At 43.1% G+C, this 16,891-nt stretch overlaps 1 protein-coding gene across 7 annotated transcripts in view; it reads left to right on the forward strand.

Annotated features, from left to right (window-relative positions):
* Positions 1–204: 204 nt before the first annotated feature.
* Positions 205–16,891, forward strand: part of ZBTB46 (zinc finger and BTB domain containing 46) — a 51,321-nt gene continuing 34,634 nt past the window's right edge. Inside the window, exons 1-5 of one of the 7 annotated variants that reach the window (XM_027645937.1) lie at positions 205–329; positions 767–947; positions 7,185–7,312; positions 9,028–9,167; positions 15,278–16,247. In XM_027645937.1, coding sequence (XP_027501738.1) covers positions 9,114–9,167; positions 15,278–16,247 — 1,024 coding nt within the window. In that variant the 5' untranslated portion in view covers positions 205–329; positions 767–947; positions 7,185–7,312; positions 9,028–9,113. Of the gene's footprint in view, positions 330–356; positions 647–737; positions 948–7,184; positions 7,313–8,537; positions 8,675–9,027; positions 9,168–15,277; positions 16,248–16,891 lie in introns of those variants that run through there. The other 6 variants (XM_027645938.1, XM_027645935.1, XM_027645942.1 and 3 more) reach the window with 6 other exon arrangements.

Consider the following 16,891-nt stretch of genomic DNA (forward strand, 5'->3'; position numbering starts at 1 on the left):
GCCCGCCGCTGGGCGGGAGTGGGCGGGGACAGCGCCGGCACGCGCCGCGCGGCTCCGCCCCCCCCTCCCCGCTCTCTCCCCCCTCCTCCCGCCGCGGGCTCGCGCCCCGCGCGCCCGAGGGAGCGTCGGGAGCGCGCCCGGGCGCCCCCCCCCCTCTCCCCCCCCCTGCGCCGGGTTCTCCCCCCCCCACACCACCCCCCTCCTCCGCCCTCCGCCCCCCTCTCCCCCCCTTCCCCTTCCCCTCCCCACCCGGGAGGAGAGGCACGGAGTGACCGACGGAGCCACCGCTCCGGCCGCTCCGACACCCCGCTCTCCTCCATGGGGCTCAGGTAAGCGCGCCGCCCCCCGCCCCCCGGGGCGAGCGGGGGTCGCCATGGCCGCCCCCACACCCCTACACACGGAGGGGCGGCGGGGAGCCCCCCCCGCCGCTCCCGCACCGCCGCCCCCGGTGTTATCCCCGTTGTTATCCCCACTGGTTATCCCCGTTTTTTTATCCTTATCCCCGTTTCCATCCCCGTTATTCCCACCCGCCCCCTGCTCCTCGTCCTCCTCCTCCTCCCCGGTCGCGCCCTGCCCCGGCGAGGGGGGCACGGAGCCTTCTTTGGGACGCGGTGTCCTATTTGGTGTGGGTGGATGGCTTAACTTGGTAAGTGCCGGGTTTAACCCCCCTCCCCCGGCCCTCCCCTCCCCCCCCCCCCCCCCCCCTCCCCGTAACCTCCAAAAGGGGAATTTTCCAGCTGGTAATTTCTGCTGCGTCAACACCCAGCTCAAGGGAGAGGAGAAGAGACAAGGGGGCATTTTAACAGCAGCTCCACTTGCGGATAGCCAGCCTCAATCCCGGCTCCAGCATTAAAACCCTTTCCGCCCCCTAAAAACCAGCATCCGTGCAAGTTGGACCAAGAGTTTGTCAGGAGTGTGGTTCAAAACTGCTTGGAAAAAGGGATGAGGTAATAATACTGGTGAAGCATGTTGTATTTCTCTCTTTCTGCCTGTCTCTCTTTCTCTTTCTCCCTCTCCTCTCTTTTTTTTTTTTTTTTTTTTTTTAAGCCAGGCCTGTTTTGGGTTATTGTCTCCCCCTAAAGCCAGACATAGATCGCCTGGCCTTGCCTCCATTTTAATTGCAGGCTGAAATGGGGGAAGTGACCCTCTTCAAAAAAAAGAAATACAAAAAACCCCAACAAACAAACGAAAAAAAACCTTGGAAAAAAAAATAATACTGTTCCTTTGGGGGGATATAGGTTATTTTTTATAAGGCTGTAACAAGTGCAAAAGTGGCTGGAAATGTTTTCTGTCATGCTGGGAAACTAGTGAGGTGTCCTCTCCCCTCCCCAGAAAAAAGTGCTGGTAAAATTTGGCGGAGGGGAGAAGGAGAGGTGCTGGGAAAAGCAGGGGTTGTGCTGCTGGATTGCCTTTGTGTCTCTGTAAATAGACATGTCAGTTCCCAAAGTAATACAAGTAGTGTCTGATAACTCAATCCCAGATGACAAATAGAGAATGGAGCAGATTTTCAGGACTGTAATAGTGGGAGGATTTCTCTTTTGAAACGGAGGGGAAAAAAAACGTTGGTACCTCCTGAGGAGGTTCTTCCCCGGCGCGTTATTGTGAAGCGGAGCGTTCGGATGGAATCCGGAGACGTAAACCCATATTTATTTGTTTTTACACCTGACCGGGGAAAGATAAACAAAGGAGAGTTTAACAGCTCTTTAATGAATTCCTCATGCTTTTTATTTTGCAATCCCAATGATTCATTTGGCAAGCCTTGCAGGACCGGATTATTATCAGCATTGTTTAAAGCCATGCTAATTAGGAGATGTGTTTAGCAAACAGTGGTATTGTAGACACCTGTACCAAAGTTCTTGCGTGCATTTTAATGGCATCACTGGTATCATTTTTAGCATTTAGTCACTGTAATACAGATCTAGGTCTCAGTTCGTGGACTCGATCGAGTGTTTATTACAAGTGTGGGTTCTCTGTGTGCACAGAGCAGCCCTGCTACTAATGCATTAAATGTGTTTTCTCAGAAAGGACAGGGAGTATTTTTTCTTTTTTTCTTTTTATTTTCCTGTGGGGATTCTAAGAAAAAGCAGTGCTGTCCAAGAAGAGTGGGAAAAACACAATTTTGAGGAGGAAGCTTGCTGTGACTGGATAGCTCTTTCACTTTAATCAATACCTTGCTTGAACATTGTGTGGTTTTGTAGCCTCTTTTAATTGAAAATAAAATTTTACTTTCCCCTTCTCAACTCCGTCTAGCTTCTCTCGCTGTTTGTCAAGTTTTATATTTTGAAATCCTCAGTGATGGAAAAAAATGGGTGGAGTGTATTATTAGTCACAATATTTTCAACATGCGGTGAGGAATTGCTGCTTTGAGGTGTTTTTTGGGAGCCGACAGGGAACGGGCAGAGGAGCTGGAGGGAGAACCAGGGGACAGGATTTCAGGGGGCTCCTAAACACACATTGCTGAAGAATATTCGGTGGTTTGCTACGTTCATGGGATAACTGCAACTGAAATAGAAAACGAATCTTTTGGTTTTGATGCAGCGTGTCCAGGAGGGGGAAACTCACTCACAGTGAAACTTCTCTCGCGGTTGTTTTCATAGACTGTGTGTTCACCCTGATGGAACTGAGTCGATTTTAGCGTGGTACCAAAAACGGGGTATTCTAGTAACTCTTAACATTAAGATGTTTATTCATGGGCTTTAAATGCTGCTTCATTCTGGACTGTGTAGGATTGAGCCTTTGAAAACATGACCTGTACTCGGGGTTCTTGGAGGCTGGAGAAAATGGGCCACTTTCTCCCCGTGGTCTTTGTTTTCTGGGACAGTTGTACAACAGTGGAAATGTTCCTCGCAAGAGGATTTTTTTTTTTTTTTTTTAAATTTTAATATCTGGAAGTGCTTAGAGAAAACCAGTTTAGCAGCCCCCCCTCTACCCCAGCAGCCCTTTCTGTCAAAAGGAAAAATACCTCATGTTTGGAAGGTCTGTTATTTGCCTGCGTTTCCTCCGGTGATGTGTTGTGTTGCTGTGAGGTTGAGCAAATTCTTTTTGTCTTTGCTATCCACTTGTGTGGATTTTTTTTTTTTTTTTTTTTTTAGATCCGTGTTTTTGAAGTTTCTAAGCAAAGTTTCCTGTCCTCCCAGCAGCTCAGAGCAGGCTGACACCCAATCCAAACTACCACTGCCTGCTTTCAGGGCAGGAATTATTTCATAAACAGCTCAACCTTTCCCAGGACGTTTTTCCCTTCGTGTTCTTGCCGGTTTTACTGGCTGCTCCAGAGAACTCTGTAACGCTCTCCAGACTCCCCCTAAATTGGTAAAAACCATTCACAGGGGTTTTCCATGGTCCTGTGTGCTCAGTTTAATGGGCAAACAGAAGGGCAGAGAGAGGGCTTAGTTTAAGTCTTTGAAGAGCTACCTGCAGTTGTAATGGTTATCCCACATGTCCCTTATAATTCCCAGGAGCCAGCGGTTTCTGTCCATTCCTGGCTGTGAGCATTACCCTGGAAAATTCTAACGCTTCGCACAGGATTAATTCCCTGTTTATATTTCGTGTCTGGCTCGAATATTCTGAAGTGTGGAGCTCACCTGTGTTTTCTGTGGGAGATATTTGAAACTTAAAATGTATTAATAGTTAAAGGGAGCGTGCCGTGGGCTGTCTGCAGATACCAGGGGTCACGTTAGGAGAGAGCATGAGGACTGACTGCAGCTGAGAGGCAGAGGGAGGAATTCAGTCTGTGGGAAGTCCTGTGATCCCCCTCCACAGCTAAAACATCTCCGTGAAAGGTTTTCTGATATTTGGTCAAGCACAATGGCAGTCAGGACTCCAGTGTTAAAATTTGTTGCTTCAAAACTTCACTTATTCCCTCCTGAGGACTTTTTGTATGTTTGTGTTGCAGCCCCCTTAAATACATCCTTCAGTGGTTGGTTTTCTCAGTTCCCTCTGGATCTGGATGAGAAACAAAAGCCTGTATTGCTTCGTGTGGGACTTTCACTTGAGATGCAGGAGGGGAGAATCTCAACTTCCCTAAACAGTTCAATAGTTTTCTGGTTTGTGCTGCCTTGGTGTATTTGGATGCACTAGAATGCCCAGTTTGGAGGAATGGCTTCTCCTTGGGACTCGTTCCCCATCCTGTAGCTGTTGATTGAACATGCTGGTGTGGAACTGCTTGTTGTCAGTCTCACCTCCTGTGAAACAGGGGTGCCAGGGTTTACTCAGCTCTCCCAAAACGTGTTCTGTTTTATTGTTGAAAAATCATAATTGTGCTAGAAGTGCTTATTCTTCATAAAGGCAAACCAGTGTGAATCCTCACTGGATTCCCTCTGGGATGTGGTGGAGTCCAGAGGCTCATGGTTGGGGTTTGACGTCCCTTACCAAGTCAGCTGTGGTGCAGTTATTTTCTGAACAGTTGCTTTAACTTTCTTTCATACCCATACATTTAGGAAACATCAGACTGCTGTTGAGACACTGGCTTGAAATAGTTTCCGAGTGCTCTGCAGGCAGGGTGAGATCCTTGACAGCCATTCTAATGAGATGGAAATGTGTCCCACTTGGCAGTGCTCAGGTTAGAGCTGAAACTCACCTTTTTGCCTTGCTTTTTGGGGATGTGGCTGACTTCTGTTCCAGCCCACACAGTGATGATCCTGGCCTGTTGCTCACTTGGCTCGTGTACATGCTGGGGAAGAAAAACGTCCTGCAAATGCTGGAAGTTGCCCTACATTTGCTTTATTGTAAACCTGAGTTGGAGTCTCCTGCAATGGAGGGAGGCACTGAGGCATCAGAAATACTCTACAGACACATCTACGAGCTTGTGTGTGGAATAAAATAAAGCTGGTAACGAGAATGTTGGTGTGTGTCAGGACCTTACTTTAACCAAGGACCCTACTTAGAATGACTGAGTAGGGTTTTGCATATTAAGGAATGTGTTTGTACCTCTGTATACTGAAATACCCAGTCCTCTTTCCTGCTTATTTCCCCATTGTATGTTGAACAAACTGCTTATTCCATCCAAGTAAGTTTGCTTCCTGGTATTTCTCACTTCTGGAGAAGAGCTCTGCATAAAGTTGATGTTTCAGGTGGTTGACTTGTTCTCTCTGAGGAAAGAGTTAAACAAAATTTGCACCTTTTGTGCTAATACAGCATCAGAGGAAATACCTTCCTGACTACTGCTCAGATCATGCCCTGAAACAGAAGAATCAATGGTCTGTATTAGCCATCAGTTACTTAAAATACCCAAACCCAACTAATTTAAGTGCCAATGAACGAAGTAGTCAGGGTGCAGTTGCTCCTAACAGTCCTGCCACTATAGTGTTGGAGAATGAGGTGGTGGCTAAATATAAAACCAGCTTTTTGACTTCCTCCTTGTTACCGCTGTGTCCTTCTTGGCTTCACTCCACTTCTTTTTTTTTTCTTTTTTTCTTAATAGTAGTTGATCAAATCTGGATTATGAGATTTGTGCTAAAAAGTAAAACAGGATCCTTACCCAAGGCCCCGAGGGCTTGTACCACAAATTACACAAAGAGGAGTGGGTTGTTCTCAAAGCACCTCATATGTTATCTTTGGGTTTGCACTGGTTGATTTTTTTTACTCTTAGATTATTCGTGACTCCTTTTGTGTCTTTTAGGTGATCTTTCAGTTCCTCCTGCTGCTTTAGTTCTCTTTAAAAATCACCTCATGATTCTTTCTCCTTTGGCTCCCTCTGTTTTTACGTACTGAGTTTGGGAACTTTGGCAAAGATCCCCTAATTAAAAAGCCAAAAACCAATGAGAAAGTTTAGGGGAAACCATTCTTCAGGGCAATTCCCAGTGTGATAAGTTTAGAGTTCTCTAAACCTCTTTTTTTTTTAAGGTCCTTTTTATCTTGTTTTTTGACTAATAGATGCACAAGGGCAGAGTCTTTTACTTAGATTTCTTTTGTGACCTTAAAGTAGAAGCTTAGGATCTTTAGGAGTTAATGGCACTTGGACAGGTAAGTGTCATGTGAGACACAGACACTGGGATTTTTTTTCAGATTGTTTTTTAATCTTCAGTTAGAGTAGCAGATATATCTGTAGCTAGATTCTTATTTTTATTTTATTTTACCAGACTTTTCAAAGCTGGTTCCCTGTAAAGCACTTGCTTTTTAAGCCCTGGATAGCTGTGCCATGTTCCTTTTGTGTTCTGCAAAGTCCGTGGCGTGGGTAGTGTTGGATCTGTCCTTCTCTTAGTGCAACGAGATGAGAGAGAATGGACATCAAAAATAGGGGAATGATTTGAGCAAGTGTTGCTGTGCTGTGATGGAGAGGGGATGGACAGGCAGGCACGTGGACAGAGTTGGAAGTTATGGGGAAATGAATAAGGGGAATGCAAAGTGCAGTGAAAATATTACTGCAAGCAAGCAGTTGGAACTAGAAGCACACACCTGTGCCCTGTGGGAAAGGTGCATCCTGGCATATTAGCAAGTTGTTACCCATAGGAATATTGTATTTCAGGCTGCACAGCTTTTACAGGCATGGAAAATAAAACTTCCTTCTGCATTCTATTAGGTATTTACGTCTTTGAGGGTTTTCTTCTTTCAAAGCTTGTACATGTTTGTAAGAGGAGCAAAGTGCTTTCCTTGCTACCTTTGTGGATGCTCTGTAACATGCAGGTCATGCTGGCCTTTGAATACTGTGGTTCAGTGGAGTTGGGTGGGAATAAAACTCAAATCTTTTACTTTTGTATGTGGGCACATGGTTTTTCTGTAACCTTAGGCAAATATTTTGGTTTGGAGGGGAATCACTGTAACCATGAGGTGAGATTAATACTAACCCCATTTCAAGTGTGTGGGTGGCAGGGGTCACAGAAACATTAACTGAAACTTTGATGTCATCTGAGACAATGTTAAGATGGTTTGAAATTGTTACATAAAGTACCAGTTTTTAAGATTGACTTTTTCAAAGCACTTCTGTCCGGAAGCATAGTCAGAAGTTGTTAATAGTCTTCAAATTGGTGTGTTAAACCCTTTAAGTTAACACAAGGGCTAAATCATCTTCCCTGTATGCTTCATTATAGAAATACATCAGAATATTTCTTGTTGAAATGGCAAACAGTGTTGTAAATGGGCAATTATTTTAACTGTTGCTTGTAATTATGTGACACTCAAGGGCTTTGTATTGAGTTAAAGTTCAGATTCTAATTTTTGCCTCCTATTCTTTCCATTTCCAAACACAGGACATCTGATGAACCTTTTGGAGCTTGTTACCAGAGACCATTCTCCTCTCTTCATTGAAACATGCACTGCCCAGCTGTGAAGCATCGCAACATTTATTTTTGCTGACAGGAAACACTTTTAAATATTGGTAAGTTCTCAGCATTTAAAGATATTTTTGACATGTGGTGTGGGAAAGAGGAGCTGGAGATAACATTGTCGTGGGGGCTGACAGTTCTTTATAAAGCTTGACTTTACATTTATAACAAGGGGTCATTTAGAAATCTTAGCCAACTGCAAAAGTTGGAAGAAATACCTCTGGCTGTTCTGCTGCTGCTTCCCTGTGGCAGAGGTGCCTCCATTTATCGTGGTCACTCGGTTCTCATCTGTTTGATCAGAAGAGGAAAACAGGTGCAGAGCTCAAAGCAAGGAGAAAAACTGCAGAGCAGTTCAGAGTAGTGTAGGCTCAGCTCTGCCATTCTTGCCAGTCTGTTCTGGCTCCCGTTGTGCCCTGGGACAGAGGTGTAAATGAGAGTTTTAACAGTAACAGCCCGAAGCCCAAGTGAAAATTCCTGTTACCCTTTGCTAACAGAGTGATTTCCCAAGTGTCTGGGTTGGTCTGGCTCCCTCACTGCCCCACTTTATTTTTTCTTAACTGTCTAAATAACAGGACTAAAAAGAGCTGGCCAAAACAATTGCTATGGAGAAGCAATCAGAATTGGAGAAAGGCAAGACTTGGCCGTCTGAAATAGAAATTGAGAACAAAGTCACTGGTGTTTGCTTCAATTGGGTCATATTTGTTTTCAGGATTTTCGGTTCTGTTTGCCATAAGAATGCTTGGATTTTCCTTATTGCTTCATTTGTTTATTAGATATTTTATTTCACCTTCTATAATGGCATTAGTTTGTGTTGGAAAAGCTTTCTTAATTTTTATCTTCTGATGTTTTCTTTCACAATCTGTTACTACAGAAGGTCAGTTTTGAAATCAGCAGTATTGATTTATAGCTTATTTTCATTAAGAGAACTAATCCGTGTATTGAAGATGTTTGAAATGCAGAGATCAAAAAAGTCTTTGTCATGGCTATCAGCATAAAACTTTAAATAAAACATACTCAGAAGTTTAAGTTGGAAGTTAAATATTGCCAGTATGTGCTATTCTGAAGAAAATAAAGTTTGTTTTGTATAAGAAAAATAGGTGTATAAGATGATAATGTCAGTGGATGTGTCCTCACAGACAAAAGCCTTGGTGTAGATGAACTGTTCCTATTCCTTGTAGCTTGTAACTGTAAATAGGATTTATCTGAGAAGTCTCTCTGTGAATGTGCCTTTCACATGTACTGAAGTACCTGTATTTTACACAGAATTTTAAAAATCTTGGGATGGTTTGGTCTCTTATCCCAGAATGGTGTCAACCAGTAGAACATTGCAAGAGGAAATTCTCCCGAGTATTCCATTGCTAACTTCTTTCAGGAGCTGTAGTGGAGCTTTTTAACCTCAGTATTTCATAGGTCAGGTAAGGTGAGTCTCTTTAAAGAGTCATTAAAGTGAGAATGTTTTGAAAAGCTCCCAAACAGGAAACCCTGTTGTTCAAGGGTCTGTTTGAAGTTTTAGTAGCTAAAATTAGACTTTTTGTTCCCATACATTTAAGAAATAACTCTTGCTTATATTCTTACTAAATGATAGCCAGGCTTTAATTACCTGCAGTGTATTGATATGATTGGAGTTAACTTTTCTGGGGTTCATGAAGTCATAAATAGGGATGTTATAACTGTGAGTTTGGAGGGAAGGGACCTCAAAATGCCTCACTGTTCAGTAATCTTGTTGTTTAATGCTAATAATTTCCTCTGGTTTTGCTTTTTGTCATAGTTCTGTCTTTCTCCTACAAGAGTTCACACCAGTGCTGTCAGAAGGTCACGGAACAGGGCACTACCTGTGCTGCCCTGGGGCTGTTGATGTCCTCAGCTGTTGTAGGAGAAACACTAGACCTGGAACCCAGTTTGTTACTGGTAAGAAGTAATTGTTTTGGATTTTATTTATTTATTTAATGTTACGGTTCGTATGTTTTCTCTAACAAAATCAGTAAATATCTCTCCACTGCTTTTTACTTTTAAGAGCAACTATAGCAAAATATGCATCTCTGGTCTTTTTTTTTCTTCCCCCTTAATATTTTTAACTTTACAGTTTCTAAGTTTCTAATTTCCCTCCATCCAAAATATGGAGGTTAACAGTTTTCATTTAGATCTCATTTTCAGTCCTGATTTTCTCTTGAAATTCTTCATGCACTGTCAGAGCCAATGAAGGTTAATAAATGGATTTGTCTTCGATACCTGCAGAAATCCTGTGTTTTGGTTGCATTTTTGTGGTGCCAGCTACTGCACAGGTTGGCCCTGTAACTTCAGGTGGATGGTTTGACAGGTCAAAGGCCACAGCCAAGTCTCTGGTTTAGAGTTTTGGAGTAGAGGGTGAAATGTTTAATGATGGCTCCCTGTTATTTTAAGCTGTACTACTGGAGTAGTTAGATTTTGCTTGTGGTTCGTGTTTGGACTGTGCTTTAATGAAATACTAGAAGTGTGTAGTGTTCTGTCCTGCTGTTTGAACTTTACTTTTGGGCCTTCTGGATTATATCTATGCGGAGATTCTAAAGAGAAATGTTGTTTTAATGCTCTGGTTGATGGGGTAGTGTTGACTTGAAGTTGGAAAAATTTTAGTGAACCCTCATCAGGCTGATGTTAATTAAATAATACGTGTACAGTGACAGTTGAGTGGCCCGGTTCAAATTTCATAATAAAAATTGAATTAGTATTTTCCTTTAAGTTTACTGAAAATCATTTGCTTCCCAAATTCTTGCCTCTTCTGTACCTCTGTAGTGTTTCTCAAGCTGAATGATGAAACTTTTTTTTTTTCTTTTTTTCTTCCTGTGACTCCTAACCCATAGGGCTGAACGTGCTCTGTTGGGCTGTAATTAAACGTTCTCATCCCTGGTCATTGGGGAAAAGTGGTAACTGTTGTTTGCATGAAACCCTGAGCTGTGAGTAACCTCTCTGGCCCAAGGGTCTGCTTTGGTCTGTTTACAAACATCTGCCTGTTTCTCTTTGAATTCAGAGTTGTGGTCAGAATGACCAACTTAAACAACGGGCGATGGGTTTCGGGAATCGAAGTAGGGCAGAGGAGTTGCTTTTTTGGCAGCTGTTCGTTTTCATAAGATGTTACTCTACATCTATTTTGAACAAAGCTGAACATAGGAGTATAATCTGGGGTTATCTAGTGTCAAGAAATTAAAAGTCCTCTAGAATTGTGTGCTTCCTCGAGTGCACTTGTGAGAAAACTCTGCACTTGTGGAGATTTGTGCTTGTAAAGCTCACGAGCAGAATCTTTGCAGGCAGTGACCATCCATTAATACCCCGAGTCTTCTTTTCCTCTCATTTACCAGAATAAGTGGTAGATACTGTCCTTTGCAGTTGCTAAGGTTACCTTGAGGGGTTTTGTTCCCATTCTTTTCAGCACGGGGCACACGGAGAGGAGGAATCCCGTGTGTTTCTGTTGTCTTTAATTGGATAAAAGTGAAACTTCCATACACACTGTGTCTTTTTGTGCAAGGAAGCATTTCAAGCCCAATCTCACCTTACAGAGCTCCTTTGCAGAGGAATTTAAAAAATGTTGGAATGTCTTGGGAGTGGATACAGGGACAGGACACAGGGGAGGCAGAGAAGTGGGGTGTGTTTGTTGGTTTTTTTGCATAATAAACCATTGGAGTGAGTTTGAGTTCTTCCTTAATCTGTTTTTACTTTTCTCTGAAGGGAGAGGGGGGAAGAAACAACACATTTTTGGTTAAATTCCAGTTGGCATGTTTTCTCCAGGGAACAGTGTGGTGGAGGAGTGCACTAGTGAGTATTTTGGTACTCTGTAACTTGGGTCCTTGGTATTAAGGGTAGAAACACATTTAGAAAATTGTAATGGACAAACTGTCATGTAGTTTAAATCTTCAGCTCACTTATATTCTGAGAGAGGAAAAAGTAAACAAACAAACAAATCCTAACAGCAGCAACCCCCCCAAGAACTCTCCAGGCCTCTCTTTTTTTTTTTTCTTTTTTTTTCCCGTTTTCTTTCTGAGTGAAGGAAGTTTATTTTTGGCCCCACTGTTGCCCAGGGGACTGCTCTGTAGAGGACTTTGTGTGTACTTCATTTCTTGACTGTGACTTTTTGTCAAAATTAAAGTAATAGACTGAGATTTAGATGCAACAGATTTGTACCCCTCAATTTTACTGGTGTTAAGATTTTGATCTAGAGACTTATTCTGATTATACTGAGAGGTATGACCTTGTAAGTATTGCTGGTTACTTTTCTTAAAACCTTTCCAATGGGAAGTGAGGTTTGTGTCTATTTAAACTCTTAACTATGTCATCAGGTGATACTTTCATGTTTAAGTAACTGTACTGATAGTGCAAAATAAGGCACTTTCATAGATGCTCTATTTGTAGAACTAGATTCATTCTAGCTAGGGTTAAAAATTATGCAAATTATTAATGGTTTATTTAAGACCAGCTTTTTTGATGTGAAAAATAAAAGGCAGGCCTGTATCCTGACAGAAATGTAATGGCAGTGGCTATTAAATCTGTTCACACTGTGTTCTTTTTACTGTTAAATGCAAGGATTTGTTTAGGGACAATTTTTTTTGTTGTCGTTTTTGGGAAAGCAATAGACTTGAATTACTGTATAGTCTATCCATTGGCTTATGAAGAAAGCCTGATATGCTGCAATTTATATTGTGGAAAACCTTCAGATGAGCTTTCATGGTTCGTTGGCTTCCTGGAGAGCTGTGTTGTGGCCATGTGCTGCCATGGCAGGACCAGCCCTAAAGAACTCTAGTAGGTACTCAACTTTGAAACCCTTCAGTGTAGTAAAAAGACCTGAGATAAAACAAAAAATACATCATTGCTCTTTGAGGTCTGTTTCTAAGAAAGCTCCACAGCTTATTCCTTTTTAGCTGTGCTTCCACTAGAAATTTGAAGGGTAGAGCTTTTCTGAAGAAATCTTTCCACAAGATTTTTTAAGTGGAGATAAATATCATTACCAGGAAAAGGGGAAAAAAACCCCTAAACCAGCAACAAGCCACAAAACAGCATATAAAATTGGAACACAAGAGCACAGGGTTTCAAAGCTTCCTGAATTTTTAACTACTAGCAAATTGCCTTAAATTTAACTTGGATTAATTCCCTGGTGATCCTTGACATTAAATGGATGTTCTGGTTTGACATGGGTGGACAGAAAACTAATTAATTCCTCTGAATTTGAGGCATATTTAATTTTCTCCCCCAAAGACCTCTCATTTAAAAGGTACAATGCCTGTGACAGATGCTGAATGTGGAGTGATGTGTGTAAGGTGGCAGACCTTCCATCAGGGGAAAATCAAGACATCTACAAGAATAATTCCTGACTTGGAAAATGTTGAACTTTATTGATTACACTGAACATGGGAGAATCCATATCATCACTTGCTTACTTGAAAGTGTTGTGATGTGCCCACCTCACTGGCCAGTAGGGAATCTTGAATAGATTTGTGTGTATCTGGTAAAATTTCCCTGATATCTTTTCTCTGACTTTATCTCCAGCTTCCTAAAGAGATGAGCAAGTGCTTCATACATAAGTAGCACTAAATTAGTCAATCCCTGAACTTCAACCTGGTCCAGTCTAAACCAAAGGTAGCAAGAGACAAATATTTTAAAATCTGTGTTTCTGCCATAGACAGCTTTAAAAAAGGACAAGGTGTATCTGAAGTGGACTGTTATCAATGAGGGGGGAACCCAACCCACTGCACTAAGCTCAATAAATGGATGAAATAGCAAAGAAATAAAATCTCAAGGAATTTATATAATTTCCAGGTGAAAAACATTGAAGAAGAAAAGCTCTTGTTGCATAAATTCCCAAGAGCAGGTGGAGACGTTGACAAATACTCCTGATGCTATTCTGTATGAAATTGAGGAAGAGGAAACTATCCTTGCAGGAGATTTCCCTTCCCCCCCCTCCCCTTCCCCAGTTCCAGGGAGTTGCTGTTTTGGAATATGGATTTTGATATCCACGAAGGTACAGTAAAAGGAAATTCCATATCCAAAATATTCTGATGGCTTCCTGATTGTATCCTGTGTGAGGTTTTCTTGCGTCTCCCTCTGAATGGTGTGGATATGGCAGCTGTTGGAGACAGGACTGATGATGGACAACTCACTTTATCCTATGTGGCAATTCATATTTCCTGAGGGGACAAAGCTGACTCTTCAACTCCTAAAAGTAGATACAGTAGTGGTTTCTGGAATAAAGACAAAACTGAGCTGTCATTCTGCCTTACGAGGCGGTTCTCTCCAACACGGAGATGATGGGAAGCTGTGGCAGCCACCTCCAGAGCCTGGGTTAGAGAACTGCTGTGCTGGCTGGTGCCATCACAACCTTTTCAGGTCAAACACCTGAAAAATCCCTTGGTTTTTTTTTTCCCCCATGCTCCCTGACTCTGATTCTTTGTTTGTTTTTCATTGATTTATTTCAATTATTTGAGATGGAGATGGTGTCTGTGTGAGGATTTGGTTTGAGGTCTCCAAGCAGATTTCTGTGGTAAATAGGTGTTGCTCAGTGTACAACTGTGAAGTTATTGACCTCTTCCAGTTCAAATAAAAAAAACCAAACAAACAATTGGTTTCTCTGTGCATTCTGTGCTTAATTCTGCAGAAAAGCTGCACTGTTTTGAATTTGGTGAACACCAGTTCAGGCTGTTTGTGTTGCAGGAAGATGGTCCTTCCTCTCTGAGGGAAGCAAATGCTTCTGAGTGATCAGGGACCAGCTGGTCATGCAAATCAGCATTTCCAAGGCTGCAGAGAGGCAGCTCCATCCTTGCAGAACTGGGGGAAGCTTGGAGCAGTCTTGCATAACTTGAACTTTTGAGTCATCAGGTGACTCTCTCGAAGGTCCCATCTCACGTTTGTTCTGTGGGCTGGGAGGTGCTTTTCTGGCCAAGAGTGTTGACTAAACTGCAGCTGTTTTGCTCCTGGTGATGATAATCATAGGACAGGGTAGGAGAAGGGGGCAGGGGGCTTATGGATCTGTATTCCACAGTACAGGAAACGCAAAAAGTATCTTGTCAGGATACTTCCTTAATCACGGCTGTCCTAGAATTGTGAGCCAATTCGAGCAGATGGGACTGAATTTGTGTGTGAACTCGATGGATGTTAGAAACGTGCTCCAGGCTCTCATCAGCCTCCTTAATGCCAGTGTTTATATTGAACCGTGTCTGCTTCAAGACTCTTAAGACCTCAGAGATTTCAGTTTTATAAGTAACAACCAGTAGCCTAAATCCAGGCTTCTGGATGTGTGTGCCTGCCCATAATAATATTTGGAACTGGGTCCAATTTTACAGTTGTGTGTTGACATGTGGACCCTCATATCAATTCTACAGTTGAAACTTTTTGTATTGGAACAAATGTAAGTTTTTGAGAGAAAGGGGTAAGATACCCTTCACCTCGGTGCTCTTAATTAGTTGGGCCATTAAACCACTGTGACACGGTGTATAAATCTAGATAATAATTTCCCAAAAAGTGGTTTAAGATAGAGAAAATGGCAGAATTGAATGCCAAGGAATTTGTAAAGCTGTGGCAGCAAAGTATGGAGTTGCAAAGGTAATAACGGGATAAAATTCAGTCTGAAAATCCTAACACTGCTAATTACTGTCAATATATCTGCATTTAGGACCTTTTTTTCTGTTTTGGCGTGTAAGAGGATAATTTGGAGCATAACTTACAAGATACACTGCTGCTGGCACTAATACCTTTTTTTTTTTTTTTGGATAATACTGCCAAATTTTATGAAAGGTGATCAAAGACCCTGTGAATTTTTCTCAGCTTTGTTATGTTGGTCCTTTCTTCTTAACGTGAGTTACCTGAAGTCTGGTCAAAGTGAGCTGCATCATGTCAGTGGATGTGCAGTTGCAGGCAGTAGCTGTATTTGTGACATTCTTTTTCCCCATGAACCTGTTGCTTAATTTGGCACCGCTCGGGGTTCGTCTCAGCCTTCGGAAAACACATCTGTGAGCTCATCGTGGATTTTTTGTAATACTGTCATTTCCTTCCCCGTGCAGGACTTGTGGAAGAGGAAACATAAAGATTTCCAGATGAATAACCGAAAGGAAGATATGGAGATTGCTTCCCACTACCGTCACCTGCTGCGGGAGCTGAACGAGCAGCGGCAGCACGGCATCCTCTGCGACGTCTGCATCATCGTGGAGGGCAAGATCTTCAAGGCTCACAAAAACGTCCTCCTGGGCAGCAGCCGCTACTTCAAGACTCTCTACTGCCAGGTGCAGAAAACCTCTGACCAGGCCACAGTCACCCACCTGGACATTGTCACCGCACAGGGCTTCAAGGCAATCATTGACTTCATGTATTCCGCGCACCTGGCGCTCACCAGCCGCAACGTCATCGAGGTGATGTCGGCTGCCAGCTACCTGCAGATGACAGACATCGTGCAGGCCTGTCACAACTTCATCAAAGCTGCTCTGGACATCAGCATAAAGTCTGATGCCTCGGAGGACCTCGTTGATTATGAGCTGGGAGCCCCTTCCAGCAGCAGCACGGACGCTTTGATCTCGGCGGTGGTGGCTGGCAGGAGCATATCTCCGTGGTTGGCTCGGAGAACCAGCCCGGCAAACTCCTCTGGAGATTCAGCTATTGCCAGCTGCCACGAAGGAGGGAGTAGTTATGGAAAAGAGGATCAAGAACCAAAAACAGACAGCCACGAGGACATTTCATCCCAGTCTCTCTGGGCCAGTGACATGGGCTATGGGTCTTTACGTATCAAAGAGGAACAGGTTTCACCGTCACATTATGGAGGGGGTGAGCTTCATTCTGCCAAGGATAGTGCAATACAGACTGGGTTCTCAGAGCAAGGAGTGGGGGATGGCTGGCAGCCCACAGGGCGCAGGAAGAACAGGAAAAACAAAGAAACTGTGCGGCACATCACGCAACAAGTGGAGGACGACAGCAGGGCCAACTCCCCAGTGCTGCCTTTTTCACCTGCCTCGGGATGGCCATACAGCAGTCGAGACCCAAGTAAGTCATTCTTCCAGCTTTTGGGGCTGAAATTAAAAAGTGTTGAGTTCATTAGATCTGTTTATGGTGTGATCTTATCGGTCTTTGAATTACAAGCCTGACAGTAGGAACTTGCGTTGCCAGCAATTCAGAAGCACCAAGTGCTGCACGGTTCAGTCATGAGCCTCAGTGTCACAGGCTGGTTCTCCTGTAAAACCAGAAGTTTGGTTTTGTTCTGGCCTTGAACGGCCTAAATCACCCCCAAAACACCTCTATGATTGTTGGAATTAGTGAGAGGAAAGGTTGGAATTTATTTTAGCAGGTGTGCAAACTGATGTCAGGGTTGAAGAATTTTCCTTCACGCAGTGTGTTGATGATGTAATTACACCACACACAGGTGTAATTTAGTCCTCCTGATACCATCTCCAGAACTTCCTGATGTTCAGGTGTCACCTTCTCTTGAGTGAGAAAAGCACCATAGCTCATTGCTGGTAATGGCAGGGTCAGTGTTTGGTAACTCTTAAGAATAATGTGCTTTTTCTGAGGCACTGCTGTGGCTTCCAATGTATTTTGATGTGTGACCACTTGTGGTCTGAGATCAGTGGCTGCTTTAAAGTGTGTAGCCAGTGAGAAAAATGTTTTCTTGATTTCCTTTGAATCTTCAG

Source organism: Corapipo altera, unplaced genomic scaffold, assembly GCF_003945725.1.
Source record: "Corapipo altera isolate COAL_440 unplaced genomic scaffold, ASM394572v1 64, whole genome shotgun sequence".
Classification (NCBI taxonomy): domain Eukaryota; kingdom Metazoa; phylum Chordata; class Aves; order Passeriformes; family Pipridae; genus Corapipo; species Corapipo altera.